Here is a 22,242-nt window from a genome sequence, read left to right as displayed (position 1 = left end):
ACAGGTATAATGCACACAGTGATGTCACAGTACAGGGATAATACACACAGTGATGTCACAGTACAGGTATAATGCACACAGTGATGTCACAGTACAGGGATAATACACATAGTAATGTCACAGTACAGGGATAATACACAAAGTGATGTCACAGTACAGGGATAATACACATAGTAATGTCACAGTACATGGATAATACACAAAGTGATGTCACAGTACAGGGATAATACACACAGTGATGTCACAGTACAGGGATAATACACACAGTGATGTCACAGTACAGGGATAATACACACAGTGATGTCACAGTACAGGGATAACACACACAGTGATGTCACAGTACAGGGATAACACACACATTGATGTCACAGTACAGGGATAACACACACAGTGATGTCACAGTACAGGGATAACACACACATTGATGTCACAGTACAGGGATAACACACTTAGTGATGTCACAGTACAGGGATAATACACACAGTGATGTCACAGTACAGGGATAATACACACAGTGATGTCACAGTACAGGGATAATACACACAGTGATGTCACAGTACAGGGATAATACACACAGTGATGTTACAAAAATAAATAATAAACATAATGATATAGAAGTCGGTAGAACTCTTTTTGCCTTTATCCAACTTCTATATTTTGGTTAATACAATAGAAAGTGATACAAATATATTCTAACTATATATTAATAACTTTTACCTTTCCCTCCTCACATCCTATTTTGTTATCTTATTGTGGCCCTCGATATACTTATAACTGAGCTGAATGAAAGCCTTTTACACAGGCCAATTATCTGTCTCTTATAATTGTAGTGGATGAACATGTCCTGTTCTGCCAACAACGGTGAATGGGGAGGATTGGCCTTGCATCTGTACATTAAATATCATTGTAATTGCATATTTATCATAGACATCAAATATAGGAAAATGTTTACCTTATTGTTTGAGCCCTGGAACCGCGGATCAGTGGGATAATAAATCTTATATGAAAAATTACCGTGGTCAGTTGGGTTGGTGGGCAACAAGTCATTAGATAAAACTTGTGTAACCGACTTCCACTACTTATATCTCGATATCATAATATTCTCATCTAGAAAGGAGCTCAAGTATTCAATGCATTGTAGACAGCAGTGTATTAGATGTCATTAGTGGTCATCATATTCATACATTTTTTCCTATATTTCAGTGATTATCTGGTTTTCTTTGAGATTTCTTTCTGAACTATGAATGCAGATATGACTACCGACCGGAGTATCACCATGTCGCCATTGCACCCTCATAGATCAACTAGTGATGACCTATATACTATGGATAGAGCCTGAAATGCCCCTTTAAATGAGAAAATGCTAATAAATCCAATATGTATTTTCATTGAAATAGAAGCGCACCCTCATTCATTGCCCTTCACGTCTTTGCATGCAAAGTATTTGCCTCTTTGTGCCGGATATTTATCACCACTTGCTGCATTGCGGTATATTCCCTGCAGACTTTCCAAATTAGTTTGTCTATCTTTAGTTCTGAGACCCAATGCAAATTACAGGAGCAAACTAGAGATGAGTGAATCTAGTCATTGGTTGTAGACTTAGTAAATTTTTTAGGTACTGAATCAATTCTGAATTTTTTCTGCTTCACTTCAGTCAAATCTTTTAAAGTAGCGGTCCAAAACCAAATCTTCTCGAACTTCTGTGCCTGTTCATGCTTCAGTGCCATCCTCTGTCTGTAAAGTATGGCAGGAGATACGCTGCTGTGAATGTGTACATAGTTTGCATTCAGTCCTGCACTAGTCTGAACACTGCCTTATTTTACGCCAGGCTGTTTACATTGATTTCCACCATATACTTTTGTCTCCAGTTGACTTTGTTTTGGGCTGCAGACGGCTTATCTAGCTTTGATGGACACATGCCTCCTCCATTCACATTCCTCCTCTGCTGGTCTGGTTTATCTGGAAGTTATTGAGCTCAGTCCAATAACTTTCTGGACAGGCACTCTGGTATCTTACAAGAAGATTGCCTACTTACTCTCTAGTTCTTGCTATAGGTCTTTTTTGGAGGGTGCTAGTGTTTTCTGGACTTCTGTATCCTTTGACCCGTATTCATAGAACCATTCTTTTTTATTTGGTTTTCCTTTGGTTTTTTATCTCCCTGTTTTCACTTTGACGCAGGAAGGGAACGATGACCAATTGTCACCTACCATCTAGTGTAGTAATAGACAAATAGGTAGGGACAGCTGGGGGTCTAGCTCTAGGACTAACTCTTCATGTCTGTCCTTTGCTTTTCCATTTCCAAATAGCAGCATTTCAGCGTCATCATATCAAATCTTGGATGACCCGCTCAAATCTAGAGCGAACCCCCTAATCCCCTACAATGTTCCGACCTTTGTGCATTGAATGTAGTCTTGTGCTTCTTATCCTTACTAATGTATATAGAAATCTGCCATATTCTACATCCTCTTAAGTGGAAAGAGAAGACATACTGTCCAAGTACAACAATAAAATCTGATTTTATGGTTCCTTTATAATGAGATTTTCACTGAACTTAAAGTAAACTGAGTATTAATAAAATTGTTTTACAAGAATCGGATCCCTGCATCACTATGGAGTCAGGTTTCTTGTTGCTAAAAGTAGAGAACAAAAGACAATATGTAGCCGTGAAGCAATTTGGATGGTTTAACCCTCGGATACATTCTATATATACATATCATGGCTCCTTGCATATAATGTATGAAGACAGGAATCGCTTAACAATCCTTGGAATCGGCGTCACATATAATAACAATTACTTTACATTGTAATCTATGGTTCTAGATTCAGAAATGGGACATGATATCAGTAAGATCTAATAGTTTATTCATCCAATAAACAATAGACCTGGTAACTTTTATGTTATGTCCAAATTAGATTGTTTTAAGCTTGGAATTTCAGTTCTTTTGGATTACCGTGTTGGTTGAGTATTGTATATGTTCCTTGCTGGTATAGTAAGACGTTTTATAATATGGTTTCCAAATTTTTTTGCCTTATGTAATTGATACCTAGTCTTCGGATCAGAGCCTGTATCATGGTCATGCCCTGTAGGTCAAGAATACAATGGTTACTGAACACCGAGCTAATTACAATATCCAGAAACGACTGCAATACACAATGGACTATTGTTATGTGGACAGAAGAGTGTATTATAGTAGAGGCTGGTGACTGGTTACTATGTCCAGTATCAGTTCTCTACTTATCTCTGCATAATAATATAATATCACTTCTTAGATGTATGGATCTACAAGTGCAGGTTCATAGAGAGAGATAGAGAGAGGTGTATAGTTACATTATATTTTATTGGTCCTTTAAACTATAATATAGATTGGGATATTTGCACAATTTTGTTTGCTACAGATAAGAACTAGAAATATATAGTCTCATTCTTTATCGTTACATTCACTTGGCCTGGAAAATTAGTAATTTTCTGCCAATTTTGACTCTTTGTGGCAGATTTGACTTTGTGGCAAAAATTTTGGCAACTTTGACTTATTGTACAGTGGCACAACAAGTCCATGTGACCCTGTACTTCTTCATAATGAAGAATGGGACAATATTTTCTTCTTCTGGTCTCATATGGAATCCACTGCAGTAACCTCTTGTCACACACGAGGGTGTGGGAGAGTCTCTTGGAGCTAGAGTCTGTGGACTCCCTGGACCACCGAGGGAGATGATGGTACTAGCCGGAACATGGGAAACACGGAGGCGTCTGGAAATGCACAGGAAGAACACAGGAGGCTTTCACTTCAATTGAATGACTTGAAGATCCGGCAGAGAGTGAAGGGAGGTGCCGGACTATAAGGGGCGCGTCAGATTAGCCAGCGCCAATTAGAGGGACACTGGCCCTTTAAATCACAGGAGCGGGGAGTGCAGGTCCGAGCCAGGGGAGCCGCGTGGCAGCAGCACACGGTTGCACCCGCGATCCGAGACATGGATCGCTGGGTCACCCGTGACAGCTCTGCATGTCTTGGTATAAAATCAGAAGTATATGCAAATCTAGAAGGCTCCTTCTGTGATATCCATAATGGAGGTTGTTTAATGTCATAGTACAATTAAAACAAAAGACCAAAGAAGTCTAAATGTATTAGTACTTCCTACTTTTATGACAGGAAGCTCTAAAAAATATCATTTTGGTTTCACTTTTGTTTGGACCTATAAAAATATTAGAACCCTTTGACATCCATTAGAAGAATTATTAAATTTTTTCCACTTGTAAAAAAGTATTGCCTTTAATGACCAATGAGATTCCTATTAACATTTATCAGCGGCCATTTTTTAAATCAAAACTTTTTCTTATTCTTGTTATTTTTTGTTATTGGAAGTTGCTATTTGGTTTTTTTTTATATCTAACAAAATACATGATGTGTAATCTTATACACTAGTTTTCTAAGGACAACAAACTTCTTCCCGTCATAACAACTGATTATCAGAGGCAAAAGAAGACCCGCTAGACAACATAAATTATTAAAAAGAGTTTGATATAAAACTCATTAAATATTTGTTCTTGCTTAGAAAATTGGTAAAATAGATGCAAGACACACAAACACACAGATCTATTCACCAAGCAGGAGACTGGATGATAGATCCTATAACTGAAGCTCCATATGCTGATAACCTTTGTGACCTTTGTCAGGTGGACAATAATACTTTGTTCTTTCAACAATTACCCTTATCTAAAAAGCTTCAAAGGACGCATTATGACATAGTTTTTACATATCCTTACATATAACATCAGGGGTGGACTGCCATGGGCTCTGGGCTGTATGAGTATTATAGCCCCTACAAGTCTGGAATCACTTCCTACATCAGGTGCTAGAATCAGCTTCTTGAGGAATAGAAGATGCTAATTTCTGTCTGCTTTTAATCTGTGGTTTCAAGACCTTTGGAGGACCTTCAAAGGTCCTGAAATGGCTCTTTTGTACCAGTGTATTGAGAGCATAAACAGATGTACAATGATTTCATGGGCCCTTCTCAGTATAAAATTTGGTGTGAGAGGTTTGAGTGGCCATGGGCCCCTTAGAAGGTTTTGGCCCCCGATTTCCCTTTCGTTGTTGTTTTTTCTTTATTTTTGGATGTGGGAAAAGTTCATAGGGTGCAAAACTAGCAACCAGGTTCATTGCCAGGGCCTTACTGAAATACTCCATCGACCCTTCCTTATACTGTCTGTTTGTTCATTTTTAAATAATGTTCCTTTGTTACCAATTCTTAAAATAATTCGAAAAAAAGATAGTTTTTTCTAATTAACCATGGTGGAGAAAGGGTATTTGTGGTCGCAAGCCGTGCGACTATTGGTGTTTAATTTACTGAAATTAGGGGCACATGCCCAGCAAGTATTTTGGAAAATTTTGGAAACAGCATATGAATAATAAGTCTTTTCTAACAGGGCAACTTAGATGCAGCAGCTTAGCTCCATGTATGACACATACCTCCACTTTACTATGTACTTACCTATTTCTACCTTTGACATTAAACTTGGGCTCTGGAAGCCTGTGTCCTATATTTAGTAAGGTTGTAGTTTTCAGGATGCTTACATTGTAGGAACCAGTTTAAGGATTAAAATCAGATTAAATTCGACTGAATCTGTTGATTTCAGTGGGGCTTCCTGATTCAGCTTCGATGGCGGAGATAAGGATCTAGCAAGTTGAAATTTATTCCAACTTTGAGAAAACTTTTGTAGCTTTCCTCTCCTTTCATTAGACATGTACTTTTGGCCAAGCCAATATAAAAGTTCAATCCTAAATCCAGCCCTCTTACCCCTCGCTGCCGGACCAACAGACTGCAATCGGAACGCTCAAATTTGAAGCAAATACATGAAATAAAAGAAAATCCAGGACAACGTCTTCTGTCCTTTTTAAGGCAAACTTTATTGGTGCTCCAGCATACAATACATCAAGTAAAAACACTTGTAAAAGATCGACACGTTTCGGTACAAACCTTAGAGAGATCGGGAATAAGGCTTATGCTGGAACGCATTGATCTTTAATAAGTGGGGTTTTTTTGTATGCTGGAGCCCCAATAAAGTTTTCCTTTCAAAGGACAGAGGACGGTACACTGGATTTTCTTTTAGCCAAGGCAATGGTACTGGTATATCAGTGAGCTCACTGCTATTGTTCCATATAATAATAATTCTTTATTTATATAGCGCACACAGATTACGCAGCGCTGCACAAAGCATGTCAAATGGGTCCCTGTCCCCATGGGGCTCACAATCTAAACAACCTAACAGTATGTTTTTGGAGTGTGGGAGGAAACCGGAGGACCCGGAGGAAACCCACGCAAACACGGAGAGAGCATACAAACTCTTTGCATATGACTGTTTGTACTCTGTAGTGTAATATCATAATTGTACATGTTCCCTTTGATCTGTTAAGCACTACGGAATATGATGATGAAGATTATTATTATTATTGGAAGAGTTATCTGTCCAATAAAAATTGCTGAAAGTTATCTAATGTATATGGAAGGAGCATTAGCCTTTGTTTCATGAAATTGGCTTTTGTTTATTTGAAAGTACAAAAAAATAACCACGAATGGAGAATAGACCCATCATATCCCGACATTGTTCTTAGCTATCACAAAATGTCAATCAAAAACAGTTAAGATAGTGATGTGATAACATAAAAATGTAACAATGTCCACAATGTCTAGTAAATATGGGACACAAATTATTAGAGAGGAAATCCATTTCCGCTGTGTATTTTGAATGCGGTTCTTCATCTGTTAAGCTTTGCATTTTCAGGAACAATAGGTGCAAGCTTGTACGTGACTGCTGATACCGCAATGGCTTATGCAAACAATAAGGTGTTATCTAGTGGGGCGGCCCGAGCACTGACACAGAGGATTATATAACCTGTAGATTGTATGTCACTAGATACACACAGTTACAAATGTATTCCAAATGTTCTCTGTCTAGAACCAGAAATGCTATCAGGTTACTTTCCCCCTTCACTGTAAACAGTATAATGTTACTTTTCTGGATTGAATGGAGGAATAAAGTTTGATAACGTAACCAGTTGGTTATATGTTTACCGTGGGTTTAAGGAAACTGATGTACTGTACTGATGATTAGAAATGCTTCATTATCATCAAAATAGTAAAATCCCCTTTAATAAGTTATTGTTAGGTGGTCGCACTTTACCATAAAACCATAAAATGTGTGGTCCTCCTGCAGTTGAGTTGAACGTTGATCACCATAGAATCCTATAAGTTGGCTCTTAAGACCCCAAATCCTGATATTGGGTTTTGAGTTATGGATAATAAAATACACCCTCACTGAAAGTTTTGAAAGTAACTATTCAGTTCAACCCCTCTCTCCTCTCCTGAACCGTTTTCTAAGCAGATTTATTACATTTCATTCATCAGCTATAACTATACTATAAAAATTGTAGCAGATCAATCCAGAGCATTAAAAGACATCTACCACCAGGATGAAGGATTGTAAACCTAGCACACTGACATACTGGTGTATGTCCCCTCTGACAGGACCTGCTCTTCTTTTAGATGTTTAAGTCCTTGTTTCTATGAATGAATGGTTATAAAAATTATGCAAATGAGTCTCAGGGTCTCCAGGTTTTTTTTTATAGATGTCCATGGAGCCTGGAGCCCCTCAGGCTCATTTGCATAATTGTTACAACCTTTTTTTTTCATAAAAAGAGTGGTTTCTGCTAGAGGGGGCACACACCAGTTAGTCAGTATGCTTGGTTTACAATACTTTATCCTGGCGGTAGATGTCCTTTGAGCTAATATTATTTTTACATGAGAAATTTTTTAAAAATTCCTCCCCAGAGTTAGAATTATGAAAATGTCATCTACACAACAGATGATTCTGATGATAAAAAAATTGCTGTGTCACAGAGGCCAAAAACTGCCAGCGATGATAAAGGGGTTAATATAGAGATATTCCTGAATGTATTTTGCCTTTGTCATGCAAATAAGTGTAGATGACTTTTACATCAATAATGTATTTGGGACAATGTGACCCTCTGTGCCCCTCAGCCCTGGTACATGGAGTGGCATTAATTGGTTTCATCCCATGAATTTAGACTGAATATTAAGATGTCTCATTCGGGCTCCTGCGGTGCACTGATACGCCCCGTGCTGTAGCAGCAAGGTAGGGCCCCCGAATATCTGCTCTATGTGTTATGTAGATAATGTGCTAAATATTCACAACTCATGCTGCGTGCCCCATCTTCCTCCAGTCAGACATAGAGCATGGTGTTATCTGCATACATTTTATTATTATTATTATTCGTTTTTCTGTACTTCTACAAAATCCATAGGTCAGGTCCATTTCCATAAGTAAATATTCTGCACATATATAGTAGCTTTAAAGCACATCGATTTCAAAGTGTCTGTATCTCCATATGATTTTTTTTACATTTTTGTATTATGTGCATCTACCCTTAAAGGGGTTAAAATAACCTTTTAAAAAAAGCCTTAGGCCACTTAAGAGTGTGACCTGTGTACATTCAAGTGAGTAGAGCTCAACTTTGATACCAAGCATGGTCCAGTGTCTCACTCATCTCAGTCTTCACTCACCTTGGACAACCTGTTGGTGTTGAGAAATCAATTATTATTGAGTGTAATTTGTTGATATTGCTAACGCTTCATTTAGGTTTTTTCTTTAGAAAATCCAACAGCATAGTCAACTCTAACGGATCAGAAGAATGTTGTATAAATCAAAATCTCAGAAAAACCCTTTGAATGGGTACACCACGTTTTATCGTTCTCCCCATTCCATAGGAGATACTTGAGCTGCTCTATTAATTAGTGAACATGGGACCACCGTGATTGGTGGCGGTCCATGCTCATGATTGGTGGAGGTCCCAGCAGTCGGAACTTGGTAATTAGTTCAAAAGTGAATTCTAAAATTTGGAGTATGAAACATTTGATTAGGGAGAGGTATTGATAATGATGTCCTTACAGTAAATAGCACTCATAATGCAGATTTTGTATAATACTTTTATAAAGAGGTGCAATATGAAGCTCCTGAACCCATGTATAAAGTACGTTAAAGTTCCTCCAAGTCCATTTATAATAATAGTTTAGTCTTGCGTGGCAAAAGGCCCACCCATTGTGCTTTAGGATCCTGTTGTTTTTGTTACTTTTGTACCCCTTTTAGCTACTACCCTGACTGTATATATGATGTATTGGCTATTGTACATGTAGTATGGATGACTGCCATTGTAGAGTCTGGACATTCAGGGCACAGGTGGGACGTGTGAACTTCCAGGGAAGGGTCAGGCCTTCACAGTCTCACTAGGTAAAGCGATAATGATGTATTTAAGAAGATTGACAAGATATACATGTCACAACTCATTTGGCTAATTTGGACTGATCCGTAAAACCCTCGGCTATCTCTGGAGTCAGAGTCTTAATGGGTCAGTGGTCTCTTAAGTGTTTATTAAAAGAACATGAGGATGTGCTTTTCCTCCGGCATAGATAAGAAGGTGCTGAGCTCTTGTTTCTTCTGGAATTACAGTGCTGGAAGGTGGAGCTCTGGAAGGAACCTACAGGCTGAAGCAATTCCACTTTCACTGGGGATCCTGCGATGGACATGGTTCTGAGCACACCGTTAATGGACACAAATATGAGGCTGAGGTAAGTTTTATAGCATTGAAAACTTTAAAATTCTATGGGTTTAGTCATAGTTGTTTTGTCAAGAGAGGTCAGTGGTGCTCGATTCTACTCTACCAGTGTCAAACTCTAAGTTTTCAAAAACTTCCAAAAATTTTTACTTTTGATGCTTGGGATTAGAACTTCTCATAGAATAACTATCACAATGTAGGATTTGTCACAATACTTTAGTTTAGTAAGTGATGAGGCTTTGGACTATAGTCAGGTTTCTGAGATAATCCATGTCTGGGTGATTCACTGCAATATGAGAGTAATTTGCTTAGCTGAATGTGTCAAAATCCATCCTAAAAAAACTGCATTGAGTTTGGGCCTTGAACCTGTTATAAAATTACCCATTTGTGGTGCAAAATTTCACACGAATTTTTATCAATATTTATAAAACAGATCCACCCCATTGAATAATCTACTGCTCCTAGATCATCCACTTCAGTTTGCCATTGTCAGGCTTCAGTGTAGTGAACCCCCTGGACCACCGCGGACGATGACACACCTCGGACCGGAGTCAAAGTGACACCTAGTATTCACCAGAGCCCGCTGCAAAGCAGGATGGTCTTGCTGCGGCGTGGAACCACCAGGTCGTTCCACAGGTGTGACTTGACCGTGGTGGCAGCCAAGGTCGAGGTACAGGAACGCTAGGCAGTCTCGAGGTCAGGGACGAGCATAAAAGATGCAAAATTAGGAATGGGGCAGCTGGTCAGGGCTGGCAGCAGGAGCAAGGTCAGGGTCAGGTCCGGGGTCACAACAGGAGATCAGAATACAAGAATAATGCAAGGAAAGCTTTCTCATTGGCAAATGATCAAAGATCCATCAGGGGTTGCTGGGAGAAGTCGGCTTATAAAGAAACCCGGAAGTGGCGCGCTGGCCCTTTAAATCTGTAAACATTGGGGCATATTTATCATACGCTGGGCATATTCGCAGCGGCATACATCAAGAGGAGGAAGGAAGCCTCTTGATTTATCAGGGTGGGAGGCTGCACAGCATTTATTCCACGGCAGGGAGGGCCTGGGCCTGGCGTAGAAAAAACCGCAGCTGGCGACTTTTCATTCCCGGCCGTCCGCGCCCCCCCTTCACACCCCTTCAGGCCCACTGACATGAAGGTGGCAGATTGGGGCAAATAATCGCAAGTGGTAGCATTACTGGCGTGGCGCAGAGGGCCTCATAAATATGCCCCATTATCTTCTTATTTCTTTGAGGTTGTCTTAATTGTAGGCAGCAAAAATTGACCTTCTCCTTCTAACTTTTTCATGTCTGTATTTCATTGGCAGCTTCACTTGGTGCACTGGAACACAAAGTACGGCAGCTTTGGTGAAGCCGTGAAGCACTGCGATGGATTGGCGGTAGTAGGTGTTTTCTTGAAGGTAAGTTAGCCAGAAATAGATGCGTGATGATCTAGTTGCGCGGCAAAGTATAAGACTTATCACGGCTGCTCGGCTGCCTATGCAGGGAGGAGGGGTGAAGAGCGCTCACCCCTCTTCCTTCCAGCCTTGTGCTTGTCCGGGATCTAGTCCAGGCAACCACATGGTTGTCTAAATGTACCCTGACGCCAACTTGTAGGCGTGTGAAGATGTATAGCCATTGATGCTCCACCAGGGGATTCTGGGAAATATGCAAATATGTTTTCCAGAATGGGATAAGGACAACATTGCCTCTCAGCTACCTTATATGGCAGCCCACTTACCATCAAGCAAGACTTTCCAGAAGCCAAATGACATGATGTAGGGATTAAAGCCAGAGGGAACAGATTCCCAACTGTAGGCAGCGCTGTTTCGACGTGGTTGCATCTCTTCAGTACAGTGTAGGGAACTGGTTTGGCTGAGTGAGATGCTATTGACGTATCAGATCATATAAGTCAACTAAGAGGAGATAGGGATAAGTCACAGCAACTAGATCTTCTCCCACCAAGGCTGCTAGAAAATTAAGATAAGTCACAAAATCGGCAGAAGCAGAAGTACTACTGATTTAGTTTGTTGAAGGGTGAGGTACACTGACAATCTTGAGAGCAGTAGTTATAGGACAGGTAGGTGGCGGCTATGACAGCTGTGTGTTTCCTGATTACATAGATACAGTATATGTCAATGTTTTGTCTATTGTTTGTAGACTAAACAAATGCAGTTTGACCAGTTACCCCTCCTATCTGTCTTTCTAGTCATTGTAGTGAAGTGATTTCTAAGAATGAAGATGGGATAGTCACTATAGTCGTAGTCACAGGGCAGGAGTAAAATACCATTATCTCATATGTCAGAAAAAGCACACGAGTGCAAAATATATAACAGCAGACACATGAAATCTGTTTTTCCCTTAAAATTGCATTTTTGCTGTTGAAATATAGACATCGTTAAAAATGAAATAAAAAATCCACTATGACATTTGTCTTGTTGAAATGGCTGGTGTATGGGGCGGTGGGCTTTCCATATTAGATTTGCAGGAATCCCCCGCAGATGTCTTATTACCACAGAGCACTTCTCTTTAGTGCCTTACCTCATTGCGGCAAGACAATGGGGCAGATTTACTTACCCGGTCCATTCGCGATCCCGCGGTGCGTTGTTTGACGAGGATTCGGGTCCAGCCGGGATTCACTAAGGTCGTGCGTCCAATTTCCTGCATGTGTCGCTTCTGCGCTGTGATCCGCCAGAGTTCACCTTCTTCTTTCTGGTGCATATGAGTGCTTGATCTTGCGACACAATTCCGTTTTAAAATTTTGCGGTTTGTCCGAATCCGTTGGGTTGTCCGACGGCCTGCCCCCTGATTTCTGTCCTGTGCAAGCCGGCGACGGAAATCGCTGTGAAACCCGACGAAAATGCTTCCGATGGACCCTTAGTAAATGTGCCCCAATGACTCAATACAAAGTAGTGACGCAGTTTATATGAAGACTCAAGAGTTAAAAGTTTCTTCTACCTTTACCTTTACATAGGAGAGGTCATCAACATCAAATTGGTGGGGGCCTAATACTCAGATTTCCACCAATCAACTATTCCTAGTACACATAGAACAGAGCCAATTTTCGAGCTCCCTGCTCTATGTAGTGGCTCTTGCAGGAACAGCACCTTAGCTCTGATTCCAGTGAGCATCCATCTTTATAAATTAAGCTGGTCTGTGTGGTGTGTGAGAGTCAGACCTCCATTATCTAATACTGATAACCCGTCTTATGGAAATTTCACCGATATCTTAAAGATGGAACACCCCTTACAGTATTGTGAACTAGGATGTCAATAACAACTTCGAAACACGTAAAATGCTTGAAAATAAATCCTCAACCAATCACTGGCCAAGGCAGGTCTATACTGCAGGATTTGATTGGCTGAGGATGCATTTCCTGTGTTTTTGAGGCTTCACACAGGAAGTAGAGAGCAGCAGTAGGCCGCATTGCCTTATCCTAGCCATATACCCTCACTCAAGGTAGGAAAATAACATTTAGTCTGATAATGTATATGTAATATATAGGATGTAGTGGCCATTTTGTAATGTTACCACCAGCATCCGTTCACCTATAAGTTGAGTTTTGTTTGTTTTGCACACAATAAACATCATCAGAACCACATTGTAATTGCTCTGCTGATCTCTAGTCACTTTAATTACTGCTTTGTTACAGCGATTAAAACAAAAATTAGTGAAAGTTAATTGCTTGTTGTATGTTATTATTCTGTATTATGTTGTATTATGGTATTACATGCCATATTTAAGTAATCTCTGTACATTACAGGTCGGCGAGGCAAAGCCAGAGCTCCAGCAGGTGATTGACGCCTTAGCTCTCATTCCAACAAAGGTAAGAAGCAGAATTTCTTGTGTTCCCTATCACAGGTTTACATGATGAGGTGCATTCTGGGAATTCAGATTTAAGTATGTAACAGGATAAAAATCGGGACTAATACATTCTTAGATATAATTAAAAATACTTATGAGTTCTGTAATTGCCGTTCAGTTGTTAATTTTTACTTCCAAGGGGAGATTTATTAGTCCTCCTACCCCAGTTTTCCGGCGCAATGAAATAATCGCAATTTCTCACGACAATGTCACCTCCATGCCGTGTTAGCAAGGGGGGAAGTGAAAGGTCGCGGACGCTGAGAGAGTAGAACGCCCCGTGCCTGTCTAAAAGCCTGTGAACATTTACCACTGAATGTTTGAAGACTTTTTTGCCAAGTTGGACCTGGTGAAGTTTTGTCTGCCAGCAGAGCACGGCCGGCGGTTACTTTATGAGATCTAAGCCTCATGATGTGTCTGCCCTGGCTGTGGGGCTTTATCACTCGCCATGCTTATGTGAAAATGTTTATCCTTTCATAAGTGTCAGGGAGTAAGAGTTCTCCTTGCAGAGACTTTGCCAATTAAGGCCAACTTGTAGGAGTAAGGAGACTTATAGCCATTGAGGATCCACTAGGAGACTCTGGAAAATATGCAAATATATTTTCCAGAATGGGACAAAGAAAACTACACCTATTTTAGCTACCTATTTTAGCCCTCTTACCATCAAGCATGAATATCCTAATCATATAGGATATGACATGATGTGGCATTAAAGCCTAAACTTATATCTATTCCAGAAGGAACAAATTCCCAACTGTAGACAGCACTGTTTCAAGCTGGTTGGGCTTCTTTAGCGCAGTGCAGGAAACTGGCTTGATTGAGTGAGAGAGGCTTCTCCTTACAGAGACTTTGCCAATTCGCCCACTTTGCAGGCATGTGGAGACTTATAGCCATTGGTGCTCCACTAGGAGATTCTGGGAAATATGGAAATACATTAAGCATATGCAAACCTTACAAACAATAGGCTATGTAATATAATCTTTTATAATAAATTATGCATAATCATATTTTCCACTTTGAAATTTATTAATAAACTGAAAAAGGGGGCTGAGGCAGGGGTGGCAAAAAAAAACGGTGTACTTTACTTTACATGTACTGGAAGGAACACTCCAGTCATAGCTAATTAATTGAATAATGCATGGTCAGGACCTGAGAGGACTAATGTACATTGTATTCCTGGAACCTTGCTAAAACCTATAGTCCCCCCTGCATGTGGTATAATTCAGTGAATCTGTGACTGGAGTGTTCCTTTAAAGGAAATTTGCCGTCAAAACAGAACATGATAAACCAGGGACAATTACTCATAGATCCAGGAACTGTGACTGTGGTAATCTTCTTATATTTGTTATCCACGTCCTCCTTCCTTCTAAAATCTTTTAAAATTATGATGATTAGCCATGATGATTCATGATGTATCTTCACAATCTGTTACACTGTCTCACTCTCTGCTCCCTCGGTTCTTTCCCATTCCCTGCTGAAACTTCCTCTTATGATTTAAGATTACATCAGGAAGACGGGGGCGGCAGTGCTGAGGGAGCATGGGAAAATTGTGGGAGGGGACAAGTCCTCCTTGCACACTGTAACAGCCTGTGAAACTACACCACAGAGGGGCTCTGATAACACCCCCAGAGCCCGTCAGACTCAATAACAATTTTAAAAATTTTAAAAATTTAGTCCTTGATCTTCTCAGGTTGTAGGCCTTGATCTAGGTGCAATCTCCATATGAGATATTATACCCTAAAAGGCATCATAGATCTGTGGAACTCTGCTTAGCTGAGAAATTTATAAATTATACATTAATATTGTATGGTATGTAAATAATTTTTCTTCTAGTCAATAAGTTAAATATCTTAATGTTCTAGGGAAAAGAGGCCTCTTTCCATAATTATGATCCTTCAGGTCTGCTACCAAATTCCTTGGATTTCTGGACCTACAAGGGATCTCTGACGACCCCTCCTCTCCTGCAGTGCGTCCTCTGGCATGTCCTTAAGGAGCCAATTAGTGTGAGCAGTGACCAGGTATGGGGATTGTATACATCTCTCTTGTACTAATATCTTCAAGCCCATTAAAATTGTTGTTGCTTAGATATATAATTCATTCATTTCTGCATTTTACTATTGCATTGTATGCGGTCAGGCATCTAGTAGTGATTCATTTCTATGTGTGAAGTGATCACAGCTCATACTTCCTGGTACAGAGCTCCAAATCATCTACATATCTAAAGAGATACAATTATACAGTTATACAGTAACCGCAAATAGGGGGAGATTTTTTTATTGAGTTTAATGTTAAGTAGTATGCAGGATGCTCATTAGCTCCCACTAGTGGTGGTTGGAGGCAGCCAGGATTCTTCTCTGCTTGAATGATGGCTCTGACAGGATGGACAATGCAGCTGTCATTTAGAATAATGAAGAGGGGAAGCTGAATGCACATTGCCCGGAGCATTTTGGAATTAGCTCCGCCCCTTCTGCACTTGCAAGAGTGGTCCATGCTAGAATAAAGTTCCATTATTACTTTTGTTATTTTCATAGATGGCGAAAAATATCACTTTCTTGTCACCAAACTAACACAGTCTGCAATTTTTCTTGATCAATACTGCTCATAGACTCCAAATATACTGCGGCAGGAGAAATATGATAAAGTCCAGTAACATAAGACCTGTGCGTTATCTATTCATCTGCCTCCCCTTGTCACGATACAGCTTTATGTCAAAAGTTGAGCACGGTTGAAGAAGAAATATTTTAGCCGGTGATAAGAGCTAAGAAGCAGCCAACTAACTGTGCAACTTAAGATTTTGACATCTCCCATGACTTTTGACTTTCATCATGAGGAACCTCCCTTATCTCAGAGCAGCAGTGACATGTAACCCAGAGGTTCTCACACACAGAGCTGGATGTTTTTGTTAACATTCGCCAAGGTTGTCCATGTTTTCACAATGAAGCGAAGTAGTATGACATTTTCCTGAGCACTAGATGTGTATATATATATATATGCCATACCAGGATGCCCTCTGCTCTTGACCTCACCAGGGACATTATAGCCCAGTTCTAAAGATGAGCTTAGAATGTAAGTTTTTAGAATTTTTCAGACATTATTTAGAAATGTATAACTATCCACGTGTGATAGGAGAGATGTACTAAAGTTTTTCCATTGCGGAACCTCAGGCATAAAATGCAAACATTTACAGCATCTGCAAAGTGGATGGCATTTTACCAAAATATCTAATTTAGTATTAAATATTGTGACAATTGGCAGCAATTTAAAAAAACAAAACAAAATCTGCAACATATCTGTCCCTTCATTACACAACAAATTACAACATAGCCTCTGATGTAACATAGAATAGGAGGGGTTTTAATAAATCCATAGGGGGAGGGAGGTTTTATATAAAATAACCATGAGGGGGCTGTTTGGTATGATAAATTAGGTTATATTTTAGGGAATATGAGACTATTTTATTTTCTGAATTTTTAATGCCACCAAGTAAGCTCACTATAAAGGGGCCAAAGGTTTTTGTTTTTTTTATTTATGTTATTATTATTATTTTAGTCAAATATATGTTCTTAGAAAAACCAATCAATACTCTTCACAGCCTATCTTGCACAGTGCTGTACATTGCAAAGTGGTGGTGCTTGGTATTGCGGCTATACACTGAAAGTGGACTACACTGCAAGCAGACCCTGTGACATCACTGGCAAGTCAGGACAGCATTCGCCAAACTGCTGAGATGTCAGATACCAATCTGATATTGACCGCTTAACCAAAGAATAACTAAATCCCAGAATACACCCCTAACTTGTTAAAATTTTTAATAAATAGTTAAAAAGCAGCCACACACTTGCTCATGGGCTGTGTGCTATTAAAGTACATTTTCGGCACTGGCAGAATTGTTTGTCCATACTATTGTACATACCCTTTTGGAGGTGGGTTATTTCTAATACGGGACATCCCCTTTAAAGGAAATCTACCATGAAAATCCATCATGATAAACCAGGGACATTACTCATAGATCCAGGCATCTAGACTGTGATAATCTTATTATATTTGGTATCCATGGCCTCTTACTTCCAAAATCAACTTTTGGAATTATGCTAATGAGCCTGAGGGGCTACCCTAGCCCCTCTGTGATCAGGCTTTACAGAGTGTAACACTGTCTCACACTCCATCCCCTGTTCAGAGATCAGTTCTTACTGTAATGTCAATGATCAAAAAGGGGCTAGGGTAGCACGTCTGTTTCATTAGCATAAATTTAAAAGTTGATTTTTAGAATAAAGGAGGCCATGGATAACAAATATAAGAAGATGACCACAGTCGCGGTGCCTGGATCTATGAGTAAGTGTCCCTGGTTTGTTACGCTTGATATTGATGGTAGATTTCCTGTAATATAACAGCTTTAACGAATAATGTACTTTATTTGAGAAAACTAACAAGATTGTTTTGTGTTTGTTTTAGATCTCAAAGCTGCGAGGCCTTTACTTCAGCAGTGAACATGACAGTCCCTGCCACATGGTGGACAACTATCGCCCACCACAGCCACTAAAGGGCCGAGAAGTTAGGGCCTCATTCCATTAGGATCAGATTTATCCATCTGTGCAAAGATCAACCTTGGAGTCCAGGCTCCGGAGTTTAATGATCTCTGGCCGCGTGCACAGTGGTGGCAGATATTTCTCTGTGCTCAATTTCTAATCCCTTTGTGAGTATTAGGATCTGATTAATGAAATGTGAAAGTCGACAGACATAGGCAAATCATTTATGATGTGAGATCTTGCTTACAGCTTAACCAGGCGTAGCCTTTGCTGATTTTCTTCCACAAATAATGCTGCACTAATATAGAAGGGGGGGGGGGGGCGCTTTGTCCATTAGATTTTTACAAAGATTATGTTATAAGACGAAAACTTGAAGGACATACACCGCCATGTATGACTTAATGTGAATGTGTGTGTAAAATCTTATCTACCTGTTGCATAAAGAAAATATTGATTTTAATAGGAGTGTACATTTTTTTTTTACAGTATAATATGATAAAATATACATATAAAGTCTTATTGGGACTAACTTTGCACAGTTTTAAAGTTCCAAACTTAACATAAAGAAAGAGCAGATTATAAATGTATTTTTCGATACCTTAATAAAAGTGGCTACCGCAAATCATTGTCGCTGTGGTTTTTATATATTATATATTTTACATACAGTACATTGATGACTTGTTCATGTTCAATACAAGCAGTCCCCAGGTTACGTACAAGATAGGGTCTGTAGGTTTGTTCTTAAGTTGAATTTGTATGCAAGTCGGAACTGTATATTTTATAATTGTAGCTCCAGACTAATTTATTTTGGTCTTTGTGACAATTGGATTTTAAAAATGTTGGATTGTCATAAGAATCAGGATTAACAATAAAGCTTAATTGCAGACACCTGTGATAACTGTTATAGATGTTTAATGTAACCTAGGGATAAAGTAAAGTAAATTACCAATTACCAGAGATCCGTTTGTAACTAGGGGTCATCTGTAAGTCGGGTGTTCTTAGGTAGGGGAACGCCTGTATCATAAATATGGGAATCCAAGACTCGGGCACACAGAGAACAGAACTCTACAAAGCCATAATGGGAAGTTGCAGTAACCCAAATCCGCTACAACACAGAGAATGGAGCTGTTATCCCAACTTTTTTTTTTTTTTAAACAGTATTTATTGTTTTGATAAAAACAAAATTTAAACAGGCATACATACATGTCACCGTTTACATTTGCATATATATATATATATTCGATTGCCAGAGTATTTCTAGTTCCAGACATAGTTATCATTCACCATATTATTTGCTCATCCTTCTCCATACATTCACATCTTGGCCTGCCAAATATCTGGGAGTAGTGAGGTGTCCAGGATTGGCATTTGGCCACGATCAAGAAAATAAATGGTGAGTAGACATAACAAGAATGTTATGTTCTGTTCTCCTGACTTATTTTTTATTTACCACCACTGGAGGCAGTAGACATCAGCTGGTCAGTGTTGGAATACTGTTGGCCTAACCTGATCTCATATTGATAAACCAATCCTATAGATGGCATATCAGTATGTAGAAACTTGAAGAACACCTTTAGGTTTGTACTGGTATAATGGGACCAAGGATTATCGATAAAGCTTCATTACAGACACGTTACAGCTGATCATTGCAGTCTGGGACTAAAGTAACACCCAGAGACTTCACCAGAGGTCACAGTGGGCAGAGAGGTCTGTCTGTATCTAGGGGTCATCTGTAGGTCATCTGTAGGTGTCCTTACGTCAGGGCCTGTCTGTTTAGGAATAAATTGCAATTGTTATTGGAAAACATGCAATCAATAGGGAAAATCTTGAGTCTCAGTCTTGTCCTCCCCTAAACTGGAAAGAACTGCACCCAATTAACAAGGTATGTGCCTCTCGAGGAATTAGGTGCTACATCCGTCCCAGAAAGCTCCTGAGCTATAATTCTCCCTACTTTCTACTGTGATTATAAACTGATGTATAGGGATGGGGGAGACCCCCTTCCTCTTGCATAGCCCAGCCAGGCCAGTGAATGAGGGGTTACACCATAACTTGAGACTTTTATTACACATTTTTAGACCAAAAACAGACATAAAATGTGCTATAAACCCCAAAGGTCTAGTAACTTCTGTCCCTCTGATAATGATAATCTGATAATCTATGTTATAAACTTATCCTCTAAGCCTTATTATCTGCCATGCCCACCTATTAAAAAAGTTATGAGAAAGATTCAGACAATTAGGAGTCAATTCTTATACAGTAAGATTTGTGTTTCAGTAACCGCTGTCTATTGTTTGTAAGTCTCGAGATGTCATCGCCCACACATGATATGAAAACTAAACGTGATGTGTTAGCCATGCGTGTTGGAGAACTGTCAGATCAAACTCGAACCAGACAGCTGTGATGAGCTAAGAGCACTATCAGGCGAGGTTATTTATGGAAATTCTATGTGTCCAATAACTTTCGACTATCTTCACTGAGACACTCATTCTTCTTGCCTATGGCATACTTCCATGTATTTATACGTGCATGATGATCTCATTACAGTCAGACTATCATGCTGGCTCTGTCATGTATACCGCAGACCCAATGTTGAACTTACTATGTTCATTAGATGTGCCGCTTGTCTACATATCGGTGATCAGCTGTTTTTGCTTCTTCCTGCTTATGACAGGAAGTAGGAGTCGGCCACCAAGTATGGCAGCTTACACCTAACCCTAACCCACTATCACAGAAAAGACATAACTACCTAATAAATGATACACAACTGCTCCTAAGGATGAAATAAAGCTGCAGTGTTTAATAAGAGTGACAAAAAGAATCTAATATATAAAGCTGGATGTATGTGTATGTATGTGTGTATGTATGTGTATGTATGTGTGTATGTATGTATGTGTGTATGTATGTGTATGTATGTGTGTGTGTATGTATGTGTGTATGTATGTATGTCACGTTTACAGTCACCAAATTTTGCACAGTCTCTCTCTGTGACTCAGGGAACGTCATACACTCGGTTTTGAGCCAAAATTTTTACCCTGTGCTTTCCAAAATACACTTATTAACCACCATATACAGGAGCCATTGTCTGTTGGACAGACAGGCTGTGACAGGGACTGACCGAGAGGCTGTGACAGGGACTGACTGACAGGCTGTGACAGGGACTGACTGACAGACTGGCTGTGACAGGGACTGACCGAGAGGCTGTGACAGGGACTGACTGACAGACAGGCCGTGACAGGGACTGACTGACTGACAGACAGGCTGTGACAGGGACTGACTGACAGGCTTTGACAGGGACTGACGGACTGACAGGCTGTGACAGGGACTGACCGTGAGGCTGTGACAGGGACTGACAGACAGGCTGTGACAAGGACTGAGATAGACTGTGACAGGGACTGACTGACAGACACGCTGTGACAGGGACTGACCGAGAGGCTGTGACAGGGACTGACAGACAGGCTGTGACAAGGACTGAGATAGACTGTGACAGGGACTGACTGACAGACAGGCTGTGACAGGGACTGACCGAGAGGCTGTGACAGGGACTGACTGACAGACAGGCTGTGACAGGGACTGACTGACTGACAGACAGGCTGTGACAGGGACTGACTGACAGGCTTTGACAGGGACTGACTGACTGACAGACAGGCTGTGACAGGGACTGACTGACAGGCTTTGACAGGGACTGACTGACTGACAGACAGGCTGTGACAGGGGCTGACCGTGAGGCTGTGACAGGGACTGACTGACAGACAGGCTGTGACAGGGACTGACTGACTGACAGACAGGCTGTGACAGGGACTGACTGACAGGCTTTGACAGGGACTGACTGACTGACAGACAGGCTGTGACAGGGGCTGACCGTGAGGCTGTGACAGGGACTGACTGACAGACAGGCTGTGACAGGGACTGACTGACTGACAGACAGGCTGTGACAGGGACTGACTGACAGGCTTTGACAGGGACTGACTGACTGACAGACAGGCTGTGACAGGGGCTGACCGTGAGGCTGTGACAGGGACTGACTGACAGACAGGCTGTGACAGGGACTGACCGTGAGAATGTGACAGGGACTGACAGACAGGCTGTGACAAGGACTGAGATAGACTGTGACAGGGACTGACAGACATGCTGTGACATATAAAATATTTTTATTTCTATTTTGTTATAGCTAAGAGCAGTTATTTACTATCCTGGGCTATGCCGGGAGCTACAGCTAGTTAATAATAAAACTCAACTCATGAAT

At 40.3% G+C, this 22,242-nt stretch overlaps 1 protein-coding gene across 3 annotated transcripts in view; it reads left to right on the top strand.

Annotated features, from left to right (window-relative positions):
- The window catches only part of LOC140132618 (carbonic anhydrase 2-like), a 32,516-nt gene extending 13,895 nt beyond the window's left edge, over positions 1–18,621 (top strand). For all 3 annotated transcript variants that reach the window (XM_072151600.1, XM_072151598.1, XM_072151599.1), the window contains exons 4-8: positions 9,521–9,639; positions 10,941–11,033; positions 13,376–13,438; positions 15,336–15,491; positions 17,926–18,621. In XM_072151600.1, the coding sequence (XP_072007701.1) occupies positions 9,521–9,639; positions 10,941–11,033; positions 13,376–13,438; positions 15,336–15,491; positions 17,926–18,045 (551 nt within the window). In that variant the 3' untranslated portion in view covers positions 18,046–18,621. The remainder of the gene's footprint in view (positions 1–9,520; positions 9,640–10,940; positions 11,034–13,375; positions 13,439–15,335; positions 15,492–17,925) is intronic.
- Positions 18,622–22,242: the final 3,621 nt, after the last annotated feature.

Source organism: Engystomops pustulosus, chromosome 5 (genome assembly GCF_040894005.1).
Source record: "Engystomops pustulosus chromosome 5, aEngPut4.maternal, whole genome shotgun sequence".
Lineage (NCBI taxonomy): Eukaryota > Metazoa > Chordata > Amphibia > Anura > Leptodactylidae > Engystomops > Engystomops pustulosus.
Note: the sequence above shows the minus strand (reverse complement) of the source record. Positions and strands in the feature narration are given on the sequence as shown.